Raw genomic sequence first — 23,827 nt, 5'->3', positions numbered from 1 at the left:
TTTAACGGAAAGGAAACTGTTTAAAGTAAAACTGCAACAAGCCTTAACAAAATCATGTTTATTTCAGAATTTTAATTACAGTGGAATCTTTGGAAATTAATGTTAGCACAAGTAAAAACCAAAAAAAAAACCAAAAAAGAAAGGAAAAAAGGAAGACTGCTTTCGAATGATTCAGTCAGATACGTTTCCATCTTCATCATCATCCTGAAAAAAAAAAAAAAAAAAAGGCATTTGGATAAACATTAAATTTAGTGTCTATAATTCATATTCAGTCCATCCACAATAGGGCAGAATGAAAAAAAGTAAGTAAGTAAATAGGTAAGTAAACAAACAAACACACATATACATATATACACACACACACACACAGTATATTTATTAGTGTTACTACTTTAAACAAACCAGCAAAACAACACCTACTTTGCGCTCTTGGTTTCCTGAGGCCGTGGCTTCAAAGTCATGGATATATAGTGTAGCCATCCAGTTCACCATGGACTTCTCATGGAGCTCAGTCTCCACAATACTGGGATAAATGTGCTTGTCCTTAAAAGCAGCGATTTCTTCTTCTTCCTCAGTCCATTCCAGAGTCTCATGGATGCCATCTCCTCCAAAGCGTTTGTTGTATCGGTCAAAGTGCACCCTCTCCAGCACTAACCCGAGCCCAGGAGCCTTGGGAACATCAACTTTGTCCTCTCCCCAGCTCCTCTCAATTACTCCTTCATCTACATATCCTTTGACCACAGCGATCACAAGACCGATCATCTTCCGGATCTGGTGCATCATGAAGCTCTGGCCTCTTACTGTGATGACGGCATACTGAGCTTCCTGTCTCACAAACGGCTCTCCACAGGACATGTGGGTGATGTAGCGCTTGGCGCTGGGGTCCCGAGGACCTTTTTGCGAAGTGAAGTTGTGGAAGTTGTGGGTGCCTTTGTATAGGCTAAATAATCGGTTGACCTTCTGAAGGGTCTCTGAACTCAAACGGAATGACGTGTCCTCCTGGTTATAGTCCTTTGGGGAGAAAGACACAGTGGGAAGCATGTAGGAATACGTTCTGGCATCACAGTTGTTTTTGGAATTGAAGCCACCCGTGACTCTCTTATAACCTGCAAGTTTGAGAACATTTAAATGATGTACATGTACATGATGTACAGATTTCTGTCAGTGTTGTCATTATTAACTAACACTATTAAAAATCTTTTGTTAATTGACTGAAATAAGATACAATATAAATATTACACAAAAAATCCTAAATTGAGGAAAAAAAATAAATCATGGTAGCTAACTCAAAATAAATTTAAGCTGTAGTATTAAAATGACTAAAATCAGAACTGAAATAAAAATGAGCAAAAGCTAAATATAATTTATTTTAAATGACAAAAGCACAAAAAATGACTAAAACTAAAATGAAAACAGAAAATATAAACATAAAAGCGGTTTTAAAATAATAGTAAATACAATAGTACATAAATAATACAAATAGAACACTGATTTCAGTCACTGAACAGGAAATATGTAAATAATAAACTTTGAGGTCAGACCTAAAATTCTTATGTGAGGTGGCAGATGTGCATTAATTTTGTCCAGGATGTTGTCAATCATCCACACCTTCAGAGACACAACTTGACCCGCAGCAGAAACACCCTGTTAATGCAATGAGAAGAAATTAGCAATTAGACTTTTTTTCAAAAACATAAAAAAAAACAATTATATGTATATATATATATATATATATATATATATATATATATATATATATATATATATATATATATTAGCATTTATTAGCAATTAGACTTACTTATATAATTAAAAAAAAAAAAAATAATATATATATATATATATATGTGTGCGTTTAATTTTATAATATATTTTATTATATTATCATATTATTTAATTTTGCTTAATCTTTTTTTTTTTTAAGTAATTAATTCTTTGTTCTAGCCAGGAAGAATAGGGAAAGAAAGTTTGTGTTTTTAAAAAAAACATTTATGGTTTAATTGTAGTTTTAATTACCTATAATAGCCATCACTATAATAAAATACTATTTTTATTATAAAATATGTAAATAATTGAGTGTCAGGTTAAAATATTTACCTTATCTGTTCGTGCACACCGCTGGAAAGACATCTTCTTCATATCATCTCCATGGCCCTCTGGAATACATCCTGCTCTCACAAGAGCAGTGACCAGTTCATCCTCAATGGTTCTGAACTGAGAGTTCTTTGCATTTCTCTGGATGCACAGGACAAGTATTAATGCTTGGACAACACAGTAATATATAAATCACTGTGCTGCATCTTCATAACTCACCTGCATTCCATAATACCCTTTCCCTGAATATGCCATCAGAAGGGCCACCTTTTTCTTGGGGTATTTCCTCTCATCCTGGTCTGTTTTAAGCTTCTTGTCTTCATGCTCAGTCTCAGCGTGCGTATCATTTGCTGGTCTTTTCAAGGCTTTGATTTGGGCATCTGATGAATCCTCACTCATCTTGCTGGACATGCAAAACCCACGGAATTTTAATTTAGGATCTGGCCACCCTGAAGAGCGTTTCAGTTAGCGGTGAACATTAGATTACCGTTCATCAGTTACTTTACAGCAGAACGCATTGTTAAGAAACTCACCTTTGTTTTTGAGAGCTGGAATAAATGTTTGACGTGATAAAATATTAATAATTCGACAGCACCTCAGCATGTCATCACACTCTTCAGTGAGGATCTCACCAATGTCTTTTGAACAAAACCGACTCGACTGCTTTTACTTTAACGGCCATTTTCTACAATGAGTGAAATTAATTTAGAAAACTAATTTTGCATGCATTTATGACAGCAGTATAATCTATCTTCACCGCAACAACTTATTTACTTCCCTTGTACCATGCATACACCCACGTGGAGCGGCTGAACTTTCACATCTCGCAGAATATCGCGTGACCTAAAACGGGTTGCCAGGTTTTCAAAAAAAAACAAAACAAAACACAAAAAACAAGAAGGGGCCATATTTTTACAACCTTTCTCAATTTTAGTATCATTGAGATACTCATACTATTATAGTTTTTATTAACATTTTGGATCTGAAATATTTTGTTTAACATTTTCATTTTACTTAGGGTTTTAGTAATTTTACTGTGTTTTGTCATATGTCTGTAGTTCACATTAATTTTGATTTAATTTAGTTTTAGTTAAGTAATAAAAGCATTTTTGAATGGTTTTAATTTGTTTCATTTTATTTGACTATAATAAACCTGATTTACAGTTAATCATATTTATATATTCATTGTAATGAACATAATTTTAATAATATTCCAATAATCTTTAATCATATATATATATATATAATTCATTTAAAATATACAATATACTAATTCATAACATACTTGAAATGAAAAATATAACTGTAAAATTCTTGTATAAACTGTTCAGCTCACAGAAAACAACCTCAAAGGGAGTTTAAAACAACCAAAAGGCGGCAATTTATTTCAATTTTTCTCTTTTATTGGTGCTGTACTGTTTAAAGCAAAAAGTTACACATTATATAGACATGAAAGAGTGTGTACAGGTCTTTTTACAGAACAAACAACTGTAAATGTTTATCAACAGTCACAAGTGGAAACGTTCTTTGGTGGAAAGAGGGGGACGGAAAGCAAATCTCCATGCGTTTGTTAAATGTACAAGTTTTAAAGCGATAATTTACAATCCATATTTACACATGATACTGAGAGATCAAGGTAAAACAGATGTACGTCTTTATTATTGGAGAACAAAATGAGGACGTCAGACATCAGTGTAGTGATGCAGAACTGCTGAACTCACATATTGCACGTTTTAGTGTCTGTAGATTAATGACAAAGTGATGCTTGAATCAGATGATCAAACACTTCATGCGGTACATAGCGATTAAAAGTGTCACGATACATCCAATGGCCATTTAAGTGGCGATTAACAGTTGATGGATTAAACACAGTTTTTATTTTATGTCATTTAAAAAGCACAACAAATACATTTAATGCAGCATAATCCTCAAATTGTTCACAGAGAGAGAGAGAAAAAAAAGCTATTACTCTTTTAACAAAGTTGTTAAAATTGCAATTTAACTGGTATGTATAAGAGGAAAAAAATGCATGTTACTATGATGGCAACTGGCCTTTGGAACTCAAAACAGAAATAATAGCTTATGTCTCACTATCATGACACCGCACCTCAGTTTATTCAAAGAAAACTAGTATGTATGATATTTAAACACACACAAATACATTCACACACACATAAAAGTGAAGCAAAACTAAATCAATCCCACTGCATCTCAACCCAGTCAAATTCAACCAATCAAAACACAACTCACTCCACACTGGCAATGTACAAAAACAAAGAAAGAAAAAGAAAAAAAAAAAAGGAAAATATTTTTCAGTGTTTAAGTTTTTGCTATTTTTTCTTTAAAGGCACATTTTAAAAATGTTTTAAATATTTTGAACACATAAACACACTGTTCATATACAACACAATTGAAATAAGGCTAAAAAGCACTGACTATATAACTCTACGAAGAAAGTAAGAAAATGTGGTGATCACACTAAATGGTCCGCTCGATTTTGAATGTCTTCTGCTTGCCTAACAAACGAGTCCTCAAACAGCGCAAGCTAGAATTGACTACTATCTTAAGACCTGTCCTTTATATACCTGCTTCAGATTATACACAGCTCACATCAACAACAGGAACAACTATGCATGCACAACCCAAAAGGAAGTACATTCTGTCCTCAGAACAAACACTAAAAATGGGCATTAAAGTCCCAGTTTAATCTAGATGGAAATCAGGAACAGGACTGATCGCCAGGGCACATATATGATTCGGTATAATCAAGAGTTCCTTATAAATTCAGCCGTTTTTGATGCCAACGACAACGCCAACATAATATTGAGCAGGCCGACATTAATACCGCCTTTATCTAATCTAGAAAATGCACTAAAGATATTTTGGCATAATATTTAGACCAAATAACAGCTAAAATCCTCTGTAATGGCGCAGAAACTTTATGTCTTGCCCTAATGCAACAAACCTAAAAAGCCGAACTACATTCAAGACAAATGATTGCCAAACACAAAATAAAAACACAATAATAGCTAATAAAAAAAGAAGAAACTGAACAGGCCATAAGAGATGTCCAAACACCGCACACAATATTCATTTCCTAAACATTTTAAAGAGGAAACAGGGATTTGACATGCTCTTACTTGGTAAACATTCACTAAAGTGCTACAAATGATTTTGCTGGCTTTATACAGTTTCCTTCTGAGGAACAATGAGAATGTCTATTAAGTAATTGGCAAAATTATTTGTTTTTTTGAATGGCTTGTAATTTGGTCATTGAATTTTTGATTAAACTCCCCAGGGAGGGAGAATTTGGGCCTCTTACAACATTCAAATGGTGCACAGGTCGCCATTTACCGGTCTGTAACATTCATCCAGAGGGTATATCTTCTTCTAACTGGACATTTGGAATTAAACCAACCAACCAAACAAAATGACGTTAACTTCAATCACACAAAGCACCCCCAAATGCACTATTAAATCACTTATAATCATCTCAAAAGTGTTCTATAATGTCTCTCTGCTAGTTAACGTAGTGAATGGGCAGATCACTGACTACAAACTAAGGAAAATACAAGAAACTGATGTTCTGGGGTGGATAAACCTCGTCTAAGATTGCACAACCCATTTATTACACGCAACCAAATCCTATGTGAGCCAACAAGTACACTGAGAAACATGTTTGTACTACACTTTAAACTCGGTGAGAGAATAATTGTGGAAACAGGTTTCATCTTGACAACTGACGAAGGTGTTATTCTGTCCTTCTGTGTCTGCGATGATGAAAAGTGGCAACACATCCAAATCTTCGCATCTCTCCACCATCTCTCCACCAGCTGTCAATCAGGTTAACGTGGTCCAATCAGAGGGCCGTTTCCTCCCCCACAGCACTGGAAAAAGATTGCTCGAGGGAGAAACGGGAATCTTGACAGTGTAACAGCAGTGCGGTGAAGAGATTTTACGCACAGAGACCTGACTGCAAGGCGTTGAGACGGCGTTCGATGCATTGCTTACCTATAGAGAAATATCACACTGGTTATGCAAATGATCTTAAAATGACATCTTAAATGTTAAAATGTACTCAAGTCTATTGTATTACTCACACTTGCTAACGCTGAGGATGTCAGCCTGATCTGTGAGGAGGAGAGACAGACCCTCCATGAGCAGCAAGGCCTTATGGTAACGCTGAACTGATGCTTCCCCTTGATGAAACATCTCATCTAGAGCAGCCGTCTGCACCTGTAAGACCAGACCACTGCTTAAACACACTTGAGCAACTGTTAAAAGCTAAAATTCACAATGGAAAAGAGCCCGGAAGTCATCATTTCCTAACATTTCTAGACTATTTTCTTACCATCTGTACAGTGTGGCTGAAAAGGAGCCTTTCTGCAGTGATGCTGTTGATGTGGTCCATGAGTTTGTGTTTACGGGAGAAGAATCGCTCTAGCTGAGCGTTCAGAGAACGGCAGGACATCACGCTGGACTTGTACAGGTCATTCAGCCTCCTCACCACTGAAAAAATAATCAAGGTTTAAAACCTCCTCAGTTTCACTGTATGGACATTTTTACTGACTCGCATGCAAACTACAGTTGATCTCAATTATTTGGACACTGAATTTCTTAATATACAGTGGTGGCCAAAATGATTAGAACACTAGTATTTTCACCAGCTAAGTCAGTTATTTCTATCTTTTACTGTAGTGTGTCAGTAGGAAATATCAGTTTACATTTCCAAACATTCATCTTGCCATTGAGATTTTTGTTTGCACAAAGGAGTCTGACAACAGCCAGTGCTCCACACAGAGATCTGATCTCATCATCATCCAGTCTGTCTGGAATGACATGAAGAAACAGAACAAACTGAGACAGACTAAATCCAGAAGAACCGTGGCAAAGTCTCCAAGATGCTTCAAGAGACCTAGCTGCAAAGCTTCCTGAAAAAGCCATGCGCAAGTACACCTAGGACAAAAGCTGCTTAAATGTAAAGGATTGTCACACCACATGTTGATTTAGCTTAGTTAATAGAAGTTAATTGATAGAAAATCTATTCATGACATTATTTTTGACAGCATCCTCATTTTACAGCATTTTTCCACAAGTGCCTAAAACTTTTAGCAGTACTGTAGCTTTGCAAGTAGGTTTCTTGAAGCATCTTGGAGACGTTGCCACAGTTCTTCTGGATTTAGCCTAAATAATCTAATAATATATATAAATATATATAATAAAGTCTAATAATAATGTCTATATATATATTTAAAATATAAGTACAATGTAAAACATGTATATACACAATAAGTGCATTGTATCAAATGATTAATTTAAATGCAAGTACATAAGTACACTTTTTTTGTATGAATGCTTTGAAACATTTTTTTATTAATTTTTAATGCCTATTGAGAAAATGGATGGGAACTGTGCTTAAAAAGTGGATGTCACTGTTGTGCTTTACTATCGTGGTGAGAAGAAAGTGTGTCTGAACTGCTGACCTTGTTTGACGGTGGTCGAGGGGTAGAGTTTTCCCTGCTTGATGCCTTCCATGGCTGTTTGTAGTGAAGATGACAGAAGCTCTGCAATCTTCATATAAAGCACCAACTGCTCAGCATAACTGTAAAATAAATGCACACGCATTTAATGCCACTCTAGACTATAGATCTAAAGTCTTCATTTCTGCTTTAGTGGTTTTTGAAGTTACTGGTTATTATACAACACTAGTGACACTGTCCTTCTGCTATCAACATGTATAGAACAAATAGCAACTGTGATCCATTGCTAGAGAGATCTCCTCACCTCCACTCTCGGCTAAGAGAGCTGATCTGGTCGGCAACCAAACTCTGCTGCTGGAGCAGGCTGGTGGAAGAGAGGTCGGCCTGGGCATCCTCTCCACCCCGCGCTCCTGCCACCTCCACCATACAGCGAGCAAAGCCCAGCATGAACCGGAGCCTGCAGAGAGTCTCCGTGTGTTCTTGCTGCAGTGGACAGAGAAGCGTGCCGTTAAACTCAAACAAAGACTTGCTAACATGATTCTATCAAAAAATAAGGCAGTAATTTGGTGCTTACCTCCATTAGGGTCTCCTCTGGTAGTTCAGGGGCTTCAAAAGTCACGGCTGAGATGGGGTCAGTGAACCCATAGCGGGGACTTGAGGGCCCCTCGTAGCCATCCATGTAAATGCCTGTTTGTGGGTAGCGGCTGTTGAGGGACCCTACAGGACTAATGGAGCTTGAAGAGCCTGCTGTGAGACAGCGAGGGGTTTGGGTCAGCGTTACCTTGAAGAATCCTTGTAAATCCAAAGAGTCAAAACTGGAGGGGAAAAATAACTCACCTGAGAACTTCCTAGAGCGAGAACTCTGAGGAGGTGTTCCTCCATTGGGAGGAGAACCCACGGTGAACACCACTCGAGCAGGGCTACCTGAGCCCACCACGAAGCCTCCACCACCAGGTGGCGCTGTGAGCGGTAAAACAAGAGTGTATTACATGAAAACTGTATATAACTTATCATTAAAGACTGAAGTTACAGCTAACAAAAATTAGGCTTTGTAATTTATTTCTGTGATCACACTCTAAAAATATATTGAAATGATAACAAAGGTAATTTACACACTGATAAAAATTAATACATTTGTCAATGAGCTTACCTGTGATGTCTATGGCTCTGTCAGAGTTGAGATTCTCCATGCTGCCTCTTTCTCCTCTCTGCCCCCCAAACGCTGCCATCAGCAGCACATCAGATAGGCGGCTGGCACTCTGAGACCTGCCCCGACAAGAAAAAGAGTGAAAGAGAAAGCAAAATAAGAGAAGAAATAAAAGTAGAAAGGAATGCAAAGGACAGCGAGGGTTGTATCAGCTTCCAGGGTTCTGCTGACTAGCTTTCTGAAGAGCGTCATTGTAACAAGAGGTTCTATTTTGTTTGCAACGCTGCCCATGTAGACAGCAAGCCAATTACTAGGGTTTGAAGAGGAGCAAATATCCATCCAATTATTTTCTTCTTACCTCCCAAAGCATTTCTTCTCATCAGGCTGGCAGGCAGGTGACAAAATAGTCTCTCCCTGAGCTGGTCTGAGGCCCTGGTGGGTCAGAAAGGTGACCATGTTTGGGGAACTCGGGGGCTTGGGAAACTCAAATGGGGGCATGGCCTGGGATGGAGAAAGAAGAGAATATTTTTTACATTATTTGTTTTCATTTATAAGACAGTATTCACAACAGCGTTCAAAAAAATCTGGGGTCAAGAAGTTTAAAAAAAAAAAAAAAAAAAGAAAAAAAAAAAAGTACTTTCATTCTGCAAGAATGCATTAAATTAGTCAAAATGGAAGTAAAAATGTTTATAAAAGAGATTTTAATTTCAAATAAATGTTGTTTTAAACTGTCTATTTAAAGAGTCCTTAAGTAAAAAAAAAAAAGCAGTACAATTGTTTTCAATACAGATAATTATAAGAAATCTTTCTTGAGCACCAAATGATTTCTGAAGGATCATGTGATACTGAAGACTGGAGTAATGGCTGCTAAAAATTCAGCTTTGCATCACAGGAATAAATTATATTTTAATATATATTAAAACAAACAAATGAAAAAAAACAACAATAATATTTCACAATATTAATGTTTATTACTGCATTTTTGATCAGGTAAATGCAGCCTTGGTGAGCATAAGAGACTTCCTTCAAAAATATTTAAAAAATCTTACCAACCCCAAACTTTAAACGGGAGTTTATACTGAGAGTTTATGGACACACAAACAGATATGAAATCTTACTCTGGAAGGAGAACCCAGGATGGTTGGTAGGGGACTGCGTTGCATAAGTTCACTGAGCCTGGGTGAGGAGTGCAGGGTCCTAAAGGGCATCATGTTTCCCTGAGGAGCCACCACCGGGTCTGAATGCTGCTTCCTGATCTTCTGCCTGCACCCACCAGTTGCCTCCAGCAAACAGGGGGCGCTGTTGAGCCGTGTGCCCAGACCCTGCTGCTGTGGCCGAGCCTTGGTTTCTAAACAGATACAGACAGGAAGAGTTCAAGCGGAGTCATCCAAAAATACAAAAATAAAAAATAAAAACCCACTAATGGATAACATTCACATTCTGGGAAGAGCTGAAAGCAATTGTTTCCCAACTTTCTTGACATGCAATATTTACACAAGGGAAAGTAATTGGGCTATGAAATACTGTCACCCCATTTTAAAAAAAAAGAAGAAAAAAAATGTATGCAAACAGAGGAAGAATGATTTTACCTCCACCCCGAGAGGCCCTGTGACCCATTTCTGCAGTTGTTGGACAAACTTGGCCTGGCAACTCAGGAATTGTGCCCACTTTTGAAACAAAAGAAAAACCGAGAGAGCCAGAGAGTTTGTTCAGAAGCACAAGGGTTCTTAAATCATCTTTAGCTAGTGACATGACTAGGGCAAAAGAAAAGATTTGGGCAAAAGAAAGCAGCACTCACCCTGTGGAGAGAGCTGGAAGGGTTTCGTGCCTCCTGTAGACAGCCTGCGGGAAGTGAGAGCAGAACCAGACTGAGGAGGAGAAGGCCCTGTCCTTCCACCAGCCAGAAAGCTCCCGCTACCACATCTCTGGACCATGCCAGACCTGTGAAAGAAAGAATTAAAGAAAGAGAAGAAAATTAAATGAATATATGCCTTTTACATTGCAACTGAACTGAATAAAAAATGTAATTTACCTTTAGATACAAAACAATTCAAATTTGAATAAGTAAACTGAAATTCAAAGAAATGCATGTACTACTTTATTTGTAATTTTTAATAATACTTTTATTTTTTCTGTATGAATTACCACATTATTATAAAATCAAAAAGTATTTCTAGAAAATTGTATTTAATTATGTTTAATAAATTAAGTTCCATTTTACAGACCATGTTGAAACAACAAAAATGAGTTATCCGGTTATTTTTAATATTAAAGTTCTTAAAAAAAAAAAAAATTTGTGATACTGTTTGGCAAAATTAAAAGGTTAAATTAAAAGTTTTAATGTCTCAATTAACGACACTGAACTTACAGAACATTGAATTTACAGAAGTTTAGAGAAATACATCTTATCGCTTGAGAAAAATATTAATTTTACATATGAGAGCATAATAGGTTTTGCTGCAAAACTTGAGTTGCACCAAAGAAATGCCTCTGCTGTGTAACAGTGTTGACCTTCTTTGAATTAAAATTCAGTAAATGAATCTTCTTGTCATTCCAAATCAACATCCTGTGGAGCATGCTCAAGTGAATTAAAATTCCGATTCTTGAATTTCAAGGAGGAAATATTAGGAATGTGCTTTCACTCACTGTGGAGAGCCCTCTTGACCTGGGAACTGGAGGTTTTGCTCCATGCGCTGGTAGTTGTGAATCTGTGTGGGGACTGGAATGGGTACGGACTGCCCAAAGTTGCCATAGTTACTCCCAGAAAACTCACTCGGCCTGCTGAGAATGAGGCGGAAATAAAAAGTAGAGCGAGAGCCAAAGATATGGAGCGATTGAACAAACAGAGAGAGACAGGAAAAAAGGGAAAACATAAAAGCACAAACATCAGTATCTTCCAGCACCCCGATCGATAAAATAAAAACATTTCAAATCTCACAGGACATTTCTGGACAGAAGCAGAGGCTGGGAGAGATCTATGACTGCCTATTGTGCGAGTCTGTGGGTTTCATGGGCCGTGTTTAATAATGAAGGAGAACAGGACGATCTGTGCCCATCAAAGATGCAATCCTCAAGCCAATCTAGGACTCATTTCCCTTGTGGCAAAAACCCTGAACTTCAATGACCCAGAAACCAAAGAGTGAAAAGATTAACCTTCGCTAGACAGGAAAAGTCATTCTCTGTCTTGCTGCTACATGTAGAAACTGTGACCTGAAAACGGCTTATGGTTTCTACTTTCTACTCATAATTTGCATGTAGGGATGTGCAAAACTACATATTTCTCAAAATGCACTGGTGGGTTCTCTGAATCTTTCAACACACTAATTAAAGCACCGGCTAAAACAAATAAAACATAAATAATTATAAAAATAGATAAAAATAAAATAAACAAATGTAAATCAAAATAAATATATATTTTTTTAATTAACAAAAAATAAATACATATAAAATAAAATAAATAATTCTATGACTAGGCAGCTATCATGACTCATCCTATTTGCTTGCAAGAAAACAGCTGAAATGCCCTGACATGAAAAGGTCATTTTGTTAGTCATTTTTTTGCACCATACGTTCATCCGGCTGTGTTCTTACCCGCTGGGTCCTGGAGAGCTGCTGTAGGAGGGAGAGCGAGGCGGGGTTTTTCCTTGACTGCACTGACCTCCAGACGCCAGAAGAGAACTCCTAAATCAGGACAGAGATGGAAAACATTAGCAGTGAATTCATGCCAAACGATACTATAGAATATGTTAGCATGGTTAATTAGTGAGGGAAATTTACTCCATTTAACCGTATCGAACTGAAAATTTACTTATGCAAGCTGTAAAGAGCGTACACTAGCTTTACAACCAGCCATAAAAAACTATGCCAAGTGCGCAGTTTCTTATTTTATATATTTGCATTTAAAACTCAGGGTCAGTAAGTTTTTTTTCTTTGGAAAGAAATGGTTTTTTTTTATTCAGCAAAGCATAGATTGATCAAAAGTGATTTATAATGTTATATTTTGATCTCAAATAAATGCTGTTCTTTGAATAGTTCAAAGAATATGTTCAAAGAATATAAAAATGCATCAACAGTTTCCACAAAAATATTAATCATCACAACGGTTTTCAACATTGATAATAATATGAGCACCAAATGAGCATGTTAAAATGATTTCAGAAGAATCATGTTGCAAGCCAGGTTCAAACTTGCATCCATGAGCAACAGCACCAGTGCAATTTGTGGGCATTACTGAACCTTGCTGTTGCTGTTGTCATAATAAACTTGGTTTTGATTTGTATGACAGATTAACTTTTATAGTCAAGCAGGAAAGAGATTTTGTGGGATCTGTAAACAGTTAAAGTGAGCTCTTACCCACTACACATCAGACTGTCCTGAAGAACCTTTCCTGTCGGCATGTCACAGGTAAGCTCACCTAAAAAGACAGAGGGAAAAAAAGATGATAAATACCCAGCATTCCCACTTTAACAGGACAGTAACAATGTTTTTTAAATGAGGAGAAGGAAAGGAAATACGACAGCTGGCAGGACAAAGTTCTCGCAGGCTTACTGGGGAAATGAGCTGGAACCATTACAAAATCATCAGTGTCACAGGACGAGTTCTTGCTACTGCTGCCACCTCCGCCACCTCCCGAGTCCTTCAGCAGGTATCCTGGAGAATCCTGGGTAGGGGAGGCTAACGCCTTTGCACGGACCTGCTGGATCTCTGCAAGGGATTGCTGCAAAATATAAAAGAGGTTGAGTTCTGAGAGTTACATAGTCCTGAATCATTAATATCCAGTCCTGCTAAAATGTATATACATGTATATATTTTGAAAAGACATTTGACTTACAAAAATATAAATATTACACTACATTTGATGGAATATATTTACATATCATTTATTCTTGTTTTTTTTAGATTTTTAGAAATGCAACAATTTTTTGAAAACAACTATTTAAATTGATAATCACTGACATCATAATAATTTTAAATAAATGCTGCTCTTTTGAACGTTCTATTCAACAACAACAACAACAACAAAAAAAGGTATACTGGTTTCCACAAAGCCTTGGTGAGCCTAAGAGATTTTTTCAAAACAACATAAAAAAAATCTTTCTTAAAAATGAATTTTTTTTTAAAATGTTGATTTCTTTGCTTTAAATGCAAAGAAATCATACTGACACATTCTGTTATTTGATGTCTATACAATACCAGAATGTGACCGTATTAGCTCTTTGCTTTTAAAGCCCTGACCTCTATACAGCATTCTGATACCATGAGACCCATAAAATACAGAGCTGATTAACATGTGGCTCCTATCACGGATTAATGTAACAAGCCACCATAAAATGTTAAGAAAGTGCATCTTTGTTCGAGAAGGCAGCTGGCTGCTGTGCTTATTTATCTTCATGTCTGTGACAAACTCCTGACACTCCAACATTTATCAATGCAGCTAAAAATGTACCACCATTGATTTTACAAATGCATTACTCGGACATGAACGCACACACTAGTCACTCACACTTACAGGAGGAGAGGCCAGGTGTGAAGTAGACGAACTGCTGCATGAGCTTGCAGAGGCTGAATTGGGAAAGCAAGTCACGGTCACTGGAGCAGCTGTGAAGAACACAGACACACACACTTAACATCCTGTATTTCAATAAACACAGTACACTACAATGTCCGACGACTTTAAGTAGGTCTTCTTAACCTTCTCAACTCTATCCAGCAACAATTACAATCATGTAAAGTCATAATTTTGACATCTAATTAGTTTATATTCAAATCACTGGAGTAAAAACTAAAATGAACTCAGTTCAGAGTTAAATAACATTTAGATGTATCCTGCATTTTGTAACCCAATAAATATGTAAATAAACACCCAAAACACCATTTGGACCCTTTTTACAGCATGGTGGGAAGAATTTTTACACGTTTTTATACAAATTGTTAAAATTTTGTCATAATAATTTCATCACCACCATATTATAACATACTGTAAGAAAAAAATAAAATAATTCAACAATATTTTTTGTTTATTTAATGTGAAATGTGTTTATGGATAACTGCAAGCCAACATTTAGTCCCAATTTTGCTACCCTCTATTGACTTTACCATATTAACATTCTGCTGCTGCAATTATTCTAATTAATTATGCCGTAACAGTTATGCATTTTTTAATATATATTGATTACATTTCTTAATTTACAAAGTTTAGAAAAAGGTCAGTTGAATTGAAATGTTTATTTAACATTGAAAGAAAAGAATTAGGGTATTAAACCAAATTTTAGTAGCAAGGATGCAAACCTGATAAAAAAAATAAAATAAAACAGCTTAAATAAAATATTTAATTTAACAATAAACGTTTTCTAAAGATTAAGCATTACTGACCATTTAAAATGGTAAGAACAGAGTAAAAACATTGTTTAAAATGGCAGTGTAATAACTCACACTTCTTCATAGAAGAGCTTGCCTCCAAGAAAGGGTGTCTGAAGAATTCATCTGTAAAAACACAAATATTTCAATAATCAGTGTATGAAGATTGCATGATTGCCTCCTCATCCAGTGGGCATAGACACTCAGGATACTGACCAAAGTCCATACGGTCCTTATGGTTCCTTTGCAGGAGGCCAAGCAGCAGGTGTCTGAGATGGCTGGAAGTTTCTCTGGGAATGCTGTAGAGATAGAGGGGGAAATACAGGGACTTGTGCTTTAGCACAATCTGTACTCCAAAACTAATCTGAAAAGTATCATTAGCTATAAGAGTCAATAAGAAATGGACATACTTTGGGCTAAGAGTTCTATTTTTCTCATAAAACAATCTGAGGTCCTGGGGACTGCTGGCCTGATGGATGGACAATCACAACAAACATAACATTGCAAAAAAGTACTTTTTATATTATTGCTTTCTTATTAAATTGTTAATTTTCCTAATGCCATAATATCTCACACTTGAAATTGACATCTATATAATTAAGTATATTTAGAATGGTACATACCTGAAATGGAGCTTTCCCAGTCAGGCACTGAAACACAATGGTCCCTATACTCCACAGGTCAGCCTTGGCATCATAGTTCTGTGACATAATAACCTCAGGTGCCTGGCGAATAGCATTTTAAAGTTATAATAACGCGACATAATGAGAATAATCACAATGATGCAAATGTTCAATTCGTACCATGTACATGGGGGACCCACAGAGTGTGGCGGCCATCATGTTATTCTGGAGGTACCGTGCAAAGCCAAAGTCAGCTGAGGAGACCAAAATAACATTTTACAAACAGTGCTGGTGAAGCAGTGCACTCTGGGTAATGGCAAACCAGGTTTAGATAAAAGAGAACACTGTTAAATTATTAAATACACTTTACAAAGAGTGGCTTTAGAAGTCATATTGCTTTATTTATAATATATTTTCATATCACTGAACATAATTTTATCACTGGCCTAAAGCCATTTAATTTGTAGTTTTTCAATCTATCTGAGGTAGACTTAGAGGCCATTTAAAGTGAAATCATTAAGCAGAACACAAACTAAATATTAAAAACAAGGCTTGATTTGCAAAAGCTAGACCTGCTTAAGCATATGGACATGGTAACTAGAGTTTCTAATGCTTTGAAAGCTGAGAATGCAAAAATGATACACCAGATGCAAAAACACTGGCACTGGCACACACACCTATCTTGATGCAGGTGTTGTTGGAGTGGGACTTTCGGCCTGCAGGGTGGGACAACAGGATGTTCTGGGGTTTCAGGTCTCTGTGGATGATCCCTTTGGCCTGAAGGACCCTCATGGCCCCAGCGATCTGCTGCAGGAATACTCGGATGGTGTCTTCACTTAAAGTGCCCTTAGCTAAAAGAGCATGATAGTAAAGATGAATTCATTGTTGGCTGGGGAATATATAGCTATTGAATGTTTAACATTTTGCTGGAGATATAAAACAAAGCAGCGTTATTTCCATTAACATAAATGAAAATAGTTAAATGTAATTAATTAATCTATATTTTAAAAAGTAATTTATTTCTGTACTAGCTAAGCTAAATTTTCAGCACCAATTACTCCAGTCTTCAGTGTCATGTGATCCTTCAGAAATCATTCTAATATGCTGATTTACTGCTAAAAAACATTTCTTATTATTATCAAATGCTGAACACAGTTGTGCTGCTTCCTATTTTTTGGGGACACTGTGATACACTTTTCTCTATTCATGGTTTGAACAGAAAGTTCAAAAGAAAAGTATTTGTTTGAAATATAGAAATTTTTTGTAACGTTTTAAAATGTCTTTACTGTCACTTTTGATCAATTTAATTTAATGCATCCTTGCTGAATAAACGTATTAATTTCTTTTCAAATAAATCTAACTGACCCCAAACTTGTGTATCTTGACATTTAATTAGATTTTTAATGAATTCATGTCTTCAAATTCCTAAATAGCATACCATCAAAAAACTCAAAAATATTGAGATGTTTTCTATATCATCTGGCCTTAACTCTACACTGTGTACACTATATAAACTCCATATAACAACTTGTAACCAGTTACAGATTTTACAGGCAAATCAAATGCAAATTCAACCTGCAATCCTTCCGCAGTGCAATGCATATCAACTAAGACAGCACTGCATAGTTATTGTCTATAAATTCAAAGACTACACACTGCATATACAAGCAAAGCAATATGCTGCAGAGATTCGCCTATTTTTTTTTTCTCATGTCAAGATTCCGTAAGAAAGAAAATTGTTGTGTCTGGATTTTTCACAGTAACTGCTTCCTCTGAAAACAAGCTCACACCCTTCAGTCAACAGTTACAGCTTCCTCAGACCCGCTTTAAACAAAACGTACATACACAAACACACACCCTAAACCTTTCTGGCCTAACTTCCTGAGTTTGGTTTTGCATGCTTTTGAAATAAACTGATATCACTTTTTTCATCACGCAAGCAAAATAAGCAAAAAACTGTTGCAATTAAAGCTAAGATGAACATCCCTACTTTATCAAAGCAGAATTTACTCAAATCAAATTCAAATTATGTATTATTAAGAGTGAACACATAATTTAATAAAGGAGGCTGGTGTGTTGAGAATCTACAGAGCAAAAAAAAAAATGCCAAAATGAGGTCAGAGCATGATGAATGAAATGTTCCACTTACAGTGCAAGTAGTCAGCCAGATCTCCCCCATTGCAGTACTGCAGTTAAAGAAAGAACATTGATCTTTTTATTATGTATAAGAGCACCACACAATGCTGAATGACAAAACCTGCATCTGAATGGGGCTTAGTTCACCTCACAGAGAGAGACAATTCAGATGCATATTAAGACTAGTCACTCAGTATAGATGGGCTGTTATTTTCCTTTGTGCACCCCTGATGGGCTTCCCAATGGCCCATTGCCTTGCCATTGAGCTTTTCTGAGAACTGACACGGTGGCGAGGCATCTACAGGAAGTTGAGTCTCATAGCAATTGGAAAAATCTTACAAATTCTCACCTTGTCACACAAAACAACCTGATTTCAAGTCTGTCTCTGTCTAAGGGTGTTGTTATTAACAACTGCAGCGGTCTTCCATTGGCCCCAGGGCATGGCTAATTGCAGGCATTACCAGGTACAAGACAGACAAGATCAAGAACAAAAGACCCTGGGAAAACAGGCCCACTTACCTCCATCACTAGATACACAGAGCTTGCCGTTTCCTAGAAAAAAAACAAAAAACACAGGAGTAATTAGATTCAACACTGGGACCGACAGGTGGCCAGGACAGTAAATTAATTCATGTCCTTTAATATATATATATTCAAAGGATCTGTGCATAACATATGTCAAGACTTGTGTGGGAACATGTTTACAGAGGGCACTGGAACCAGTGTTAACAGCTTATTTGTGTGCATTGTAAATACATTGGGCTGCCACTAATCCACATATGGCGTGAGTGTGTTTTCTCTGCACTGGGTCATAATGGGTTAAAAAAGGCCAGGGGGAGGGCAAAGGTCACAGGCTTAGTTAGCAATGTACATTTTCAAAGTTCAATGTGCGAACTGTGCCGTGGTGTGACAGATTTCCATTCAAGGCAGCCACAGCGCACACCACTGAACCTCACTCAGACACAAGAGAGTATAGATACTGCTGATAATGTGAAATGTGAGTGGTGCGAACCACGATGCTCGGGTGTTGTTGGTGATTTCCAGGGTGTTACTTTGCAGTTGCTCTGGTTTGAGTGGATTTAGTGCATGCTGTGTGGTTACCACGAATTACCTGCCAAAATTTAACATTGAGCTGAATAGAGGTTAATACAATACAAACATTTGGCTGTCATATAATGGCGAACTCTAGCAAAATTACAGATTGAAAGTTTTTTAATAAGACAATAAAAAATAAACAGTTTACAGTAGTAAGCTTTTAGTAATCTAATAGTTTTATAGTTATTCTCTAAAATTTTATCACAATATTATAATGTACAGTATGAAAATTGGATATTCATTTTGAGATTTGCTCTCTTTAAGATTTCATGTATGCGTTATGAAATCATTCGAAAGATCAGATTAACTAGACTGAGTGATACTGACTGATAATCTGAATGTAAAAAATAATCATGCACACTTTTATGTATTTAATTAATTCTAATGTTAGACTTTTTATTGTACAGCTATTGTAAAAAAAAAAAAAAAATCATGATTATGTGTGTGTTTACAAATACCATTAACTTTGAATTAAAAATAATAATATAACAGCTATATAATAATATAAAAAATATATAATAACATTAAAAAAATTCTTAAATATAAAAATCTTTCTTCTGCATAACACATATGAGGTGACTATTGCCTTTGAATGAGACAAAATCACTGAGACTTTTTTTTTTTTTTTTTCCCACAGAAGAAAGAGAGTCATACAGGCTTGGAGCGAATAAATGATAACAATTTTCATTTTTGGGTGAACTATCCCTTTAAGTATGATACAAATAAAAATCAACCAATAAAAATATTGTTTTAGATAATGCTTTTGAACCTGTTGATCCTTAAAAAGACAACTACAAAGCAGCAATGTCAGACTAAGGGCTTTAGGGAAATGATTAACATATACTGTATAAACACACACTAGCTATTAGAACAGAACTGTCTTCACTACATATGAACTGAATAAACAAAACAAAGGCAGGATAGGCTTCTCTGAAATGGCCAAAGCACTAAATATTCAACTATCCAGACAATCATTATCAGTCCTAAAGCACAGGTTGCGTTTGCTATCAAGTCAGCTTTTATGGCGCCATAATCCTGTTATTTCCCGAGCCTATGGCCGAGGCCTCTCGAAAAAATACAGAGTAGCCCACTTAGAATGACCTTATCACTTAGCAACAGATGACCACCCCCTTGCGGTTTCCGCCTCAACCAATCAGCCAAATCGGCTGATCCGTGACTGGCATATGCTGCTGACTCAGCGTTGCCGAAGTTTTACTTTCTGCCACTGAAGATAGACTCTAGCCAACTGTGCAGCCAGACTGAAACTAAGCCAAACATCACTGTTTAATGACAACTAGCGCTTGAACGAGCTTGGCCATTCAGTTGGGAAAATCCAACAGGCCCAACATCACTCACAGACAGTTTGGTGCCTAGATGACTGATGTTCATGTGGGTGATAAAGTGAGCTTTGCTTACAAACACAGCAGACCCGTGAGACCTGCTGATGTTGAATTTCACCACAGGCGCAGTGGAGACCCTACTAAACTGGTTCTGGACCCTACTAAAAGGAATTTTTGTTATTTTTACATGATTGCTTTGTTGCTCATCCCACTTCAAACACAACCCTTACATTTTAAACACACAGTTATACGTACATTTTTACAGAGATGCCATAGAAGAACCATTTTTGGTTACCTTAAAGAACCTTTCAGTGAACAGTTCTAAAAAGAACCATTTTTGTTTTTCTTCTTGTGAAGAACATTTTTTAAATCTAAAGAACCTTTTTCAGTGGGAAGTTTCCATGGATGTTAAAGTTTCTTCATGGAACCATAACCTTTATTTTTAAAAGTGGTTATGTTTCTCTTTAATATTAAAAAACTAAAAGCCCTGAACCTGATACACTAAAAATAAGCTCTGTTCAAATGCTTCTTTCTGTGTTTGCAAGGAAAAGATGCTTCTTGCAAGGTTCATCCTGCACAAACAAGCACAAGTTTGTCACGTGTGGCAAAGAGCCAAGCAGCTCACAGACTCTTCCCTCTGGGTAGTGCAAGAACTACTCGAACTTTAATGGCATTCAATTCACAGACAGCCAACACCACAGTAGAAAGTGGTATGACTATCCAGGAGATGTGAGAAGAGGTCTGATCAGAGAAGCATGTGGCGGAAATGTGCCGAGACACTTGAGCTGTACCTTTTTAAAGCAACACCAGAGTGTGAGCCTTCTTTCACCAAATTGTCATAAATGAAGTGGAGACAAAAGCATCATCAAACCTCAGTGTAAACTGTAAATGATATCCAAAAGTACAACGGTACTACGTAAACTGCATGTATATGGTAATTCTTCAGTAACATGGTATATATCAAGGTAAAATGGTATTTAACGTCACATGGTAGTCATTTAAATGGATAGTTCACCCAAAAATTACAATTCTACTCATGACGTTTCAAAACCATAAAACTAATTTTATAAACAAAAAAAAAAAACATGTTAATTTGCATTCTGAAAACTAACCAATGGCTCTTATGGGTTTGCAACAAAATGAGGATCAGTAAATGATGACAGTATTTTCATTTTTGAGTGAACTTTAGAAATGAAAACAATTAAACAAAAATATTGGCAAAATGTTTTTTAGCTTATTAATAATAATTAAATTTTAATGATTTAAAAATGTATTGACTAATAATTTTATAAATTATTTAATCATCCTTTTAAACCCTTTTTTAATAACATGGAGATTAACTATAGCCAATCAAATGACTAAGTCCAAGTTGCATGTCTTTTGTTCTCCCACTGGCTTTAACTTACCAATAACACCAATAAAACACGCCTGACACATTAACCTCAATATGACCCCAGGGCAGAGCAAATACAGAGAACCCAGGTGTTTAAAAAATGTGTCAGCAACTTCAATGAAACCATTTCACCAGTCTGGCTACACAGGTTTCACTTGCACCGTTACAAGAAAGGCTTTTACTAAGTGCCAATGAACACTGAATCGAGTGAGTAAACAATATCTCTTCCTGGCATTTAAAAAAAAAAAAAAAAGTGTTAGCATCTTACACTGCATTTTTTTTTTTTTGTGTTCTCAGCATTACACAATAGAAACATTGTAATCTTAAGGTCTAAATATATATTAAGATGTAAATGTGTAACCAAGACTCCAATACCCACAATGCCCTGCAACAGAGCCATTGGAAACATGTGCACATGTCATGTCAATAGAAGAACATGTGACCGTTTTTAACCAATCAATGCAAAGGAAGTCATGATACAGCCTTGGGGATGGTAAAACATAAATTTGAACCCTTTTTAGCCCATTATAACTAGTAAAATATTTGTATTTAATTGTATTTGAAGAAAAAAACCCACTTTCTCTACACGATTTCATTGTAAACTGTCCATCCAAACATCTTCAGAGTAATGAACAAATCAACCTACCTGGAAGTCATGCAATGCAACAATGTTCTCATGTTTCAGTTCCTAAAGAAAACAAATAATAATTAATTTGCACACAAATGCTTTATTATTTTATGTAATGGAAATGCAGTGCATTGCCAACCAAAACGTACCTTCAATATCTTGATCTCTTTCCCCAGAAGAGTCTGAGATTTGGCCAGATTCTTCTTATTTATGCATTTGACGGCAACTTCCCAATCATGCTTCTGAAAAGTTCAATGATTTTAGCTGTTAATAACCATAATCACCTTGCAGTCTACATTGTATTAAACATATCTGACCAAAGACATGCCCGTGCATGTCTATAGGTCAAGATCTATTGTTTCACAACCTCGAATAAACCATCATCTCTAAAAACGAAAATGAAATATTAAAAGCCTGAAAATGTATTATATGTAATGGGTTTTATTGGACATTTAATCTCTTATTCTAGCCTCCATCTGTTGTGCTCGAGGCCTTTAAGGTGGTATGTCAGATCTGCAACCAGCATGTAAACAGAAACCAAATTCTTATCAACACCTCTGCACGCAGACGAAAATAACGCAATATACTTATTTAAATGATATTTTCTCACCTCTCGATGCCTGCCTTTGAATACCACAGCGAAGGCACCGTGTCCTATAAGGTCCTTCCTGCTGAACTCGAATTTCCCGACAGTCTCCATCTCCTACCTGATCCCAAATATTGCAGCTTGACTATTTATGTGAAATAAAGCTGGCCCACAAATATCCTCTTTCTGCTTCCCTCTTCTCCACTGTCTGGACGAGGCTGCTGGAAAGTTGAACCCCGCTTCTGCGTGCCATGGGCAGCCTTTCCATACAAATGCCCCTCTCCTCTTTCATGATATCCTGGAGGTGAAGAGGAGATCTACTCCTTTTAATTATGGCAGTTCCCCATGTCGGAAAACCGCTTGTCGTGATTGGTAAATAAATCAAGTCGAGCTACGCTAAAAATACCACCTTAAAACGCTAGCGATGGGTTTGTTTGTGTACATCCGATGTTGTTGTCAGCTCTTCTAACATCCTCTCGTTCGTGTTCGGAGTTACGCCAGGATCGCAGAGTCACGATTGTATATAACACGGTTGTCTTTTAACCAAATATCCCTGAGATATTTGAAAAGCTCGAGCAAGAATTGTCTATTGGTCTCGGTCTCAACAAAGACCTCAATTTAGTCGAGGTCTGCAGCGCTGCGCATGCGCGCTACCATTTCACCCAGGCTCGGTGTCGAAGTCAAGGAAGCGCTGTCACGTTCGCGTCACTGTAACACAAAAATAAACAAAAAGCAAACGAACCTGAAATCAAGTAACATGAAGTAAGGAGATAGCAAGCATTTTGTATTTATATTAATATCAATAAGTAGACTGCAAGAAGACAGTCGGGTTATGTCAGTGGGTTTACTATTGGAATTCAGTAGGAATTGCACGGCATTCAATTTAACAGTAAATCATCGATTAATTACCAGCTTTAATATTAATACTGGGGAAAAACTACTCAAATT

At 36.5% G+C, this 23,827-nt stretch overlaps 2 protein-coding genes across 8 annotated transcripts; both read right to left on the bottom strand.

The window, feature by feature from the left end:
* Positions 1 to 43: 43 nt before the first annotated feature.
* Positions 44 to 2,918, bottom strand: pus1 (pseudouridine synthase 1). 2 transcript variants are annotated; one of them, XM_058759158.1, is made up of 6 exons: positions 2,628 to 2,918; positions 2,314 to 2,543; positions 2,098 to 2,235; positions 1,542 to 1,644; positions 421 to 1,106; positions 44 to 204 (listed from the first exon to the last, which is right to left on the bottom strand). In XM_058759158.1, exons 1-6 carry the CDS (start codon positions 2,695 to 2,697, stop codon positions 172 to 174), a joined length of 1,260 nt encoding a protein of 419 aa, XP_058615141.1. In that variant the 5' UTR covers positions 2,698 to 2,918; the 3' UTR covers positions 44 to 171. The 2 variants fall into 2 exon arrangements, with proteins under 2 accessions (XP_058615141.1, XP_058615142.1); XM_058759159.1 differs by having other exon boundaries at positions 2,314 to 2,497.
* Positions 2,919 to 3,475: 557 nt separating this feature from the next.
* On the bottom strand, positions 3,476 to 23,564 carry ulk1b (unc-51 like autophagy activating kinase 1). Of its 6 annotated transcripts, XM_058758493.1 has the most exons (29): positions 23,289 to 23,564; positions 22,904 to 23,177; positions 22,443 to 22,535; positions 22,312 to 22,353; positions 18,357 to 18,389; positions 17,851 to 17,887; positions 16,379 to 16,552; positions 15,882 to 15,955; positions 15,702 to 15,803; positions 15,489 to 15,547; positions 15,295 to 15,377; positions 15,154 to 15,204; positions 14,225 to 14,319; positions 13,270 to 13,438; positions 13,075 to 13,135; positions 12,313 to 12,402; positions 11,368 to 11,502; positions 10,520 to 10,662; positions 10,311 to 10,388; positions 9,840 to 10,069; positions 9,080 to 9,222; positions 8,725 to 8,840; positions 8,412 to 8,534; positions 8,149 to 8,321; positions 7,879 to 8,057; positions 7,578 to 7,696; positions 6,446 to 6,603; positions 6,195 to 6,330; positions 3,476 to 6,105 (listed from the first exon to the last, which is right to left on the bottom strand). In XM_058758493.1, the coding sequence occupies exons 2-29, from the start codon at positions 22,991 to 22,993 to the stop codon at positions 6,050 to 6,052; spliced, it is 3,042 nt and encodes a 1,013-aa protein (XP_058614476.1). In that variant the 5' UTR covers positions 22,994 to 23,177; positions 23,289 to 23,564; the 3' UTR covers positions 3,476 to 6,049. The 6 variants fall into 6 exon arrangements, with proteins under 6 accessions (XP_058614476.1, XP_058614477.1, XP_058614478.1 ...); XM_058758494.1 differs by having other exon boundaries at positions 8,149 to 8,318; positions 22,904 to 23,564; XM_058758495.1 differs by having other exon boundaries at positions 11,368 to 11,499; positions 22,904 to 23,564.
* Positions 23,565 to 23,827: the final 263 nt, after the last annotated feature.

This window comes from Onychostoma macrolepis, chromosome 21 (assembly GCF_012432095.1).
Source record: "Onychostoma macrolepis isolate SWU-2019 chromosome 21, ASM1243209v1, whole genome shotgun sequence".
NCBI lineage: Eukaryota > Metazoa > Chordata > Actinopteri > Cypriniformes > Cyprinidae > Onychostoma > Onychostoma macrolepis.
The sequence above is the reverse complement of the archived record's forward strand: the minus strand, read 5'-3'. Positions and strand labels throughout refer to the sequence as shown.

Bases quoted from the DNA above. Each gene is read 5' to 3' on its own strand.
- pus1 (XM_058759158.1), bottom strand. From the start codon at position 2,697: ATGCTGAGGTGCTGTCGAATTATTAATATTTTATCACGTCAAACATTT. The intron at 2,544-2,627 runs GTGAGTTTCTTA...AACGCTCTTCAG, and splicing joins TCCAGCTCTCAAAAACAAAG to GGTGGCCAGATCCTAAATTA. The intron at 2,236-2,313 runs GTGAGTTATGAA...CTGTGCATCCAG, and splicing joins AAGGGTATTATGGAATGCAG to AGAAATGCAAAGAACTCTCA.
- ulk1b (XM_058758493.1), bottom strand. From the start codon at position 22,993: ATGGAGACTGTCGGGAAATTCGAGTTCAGCAGGAAGGACCTTATAGGA. The intron at 15,956-16,378 runs GTGTGTGTGCCA...TGGTCTCCTCAG, and splicing joins CAACACCTGCATCAAGATAG to CTGACTTTGGCTTTGCACGG. The intron at 15,548-15,701 runs GTATGTACCATT...TCCATCCATCAG, and splicing joins CTGGGAAAGCTCCATTTCAG to GCCAGCAGTCCCCAGGACCT.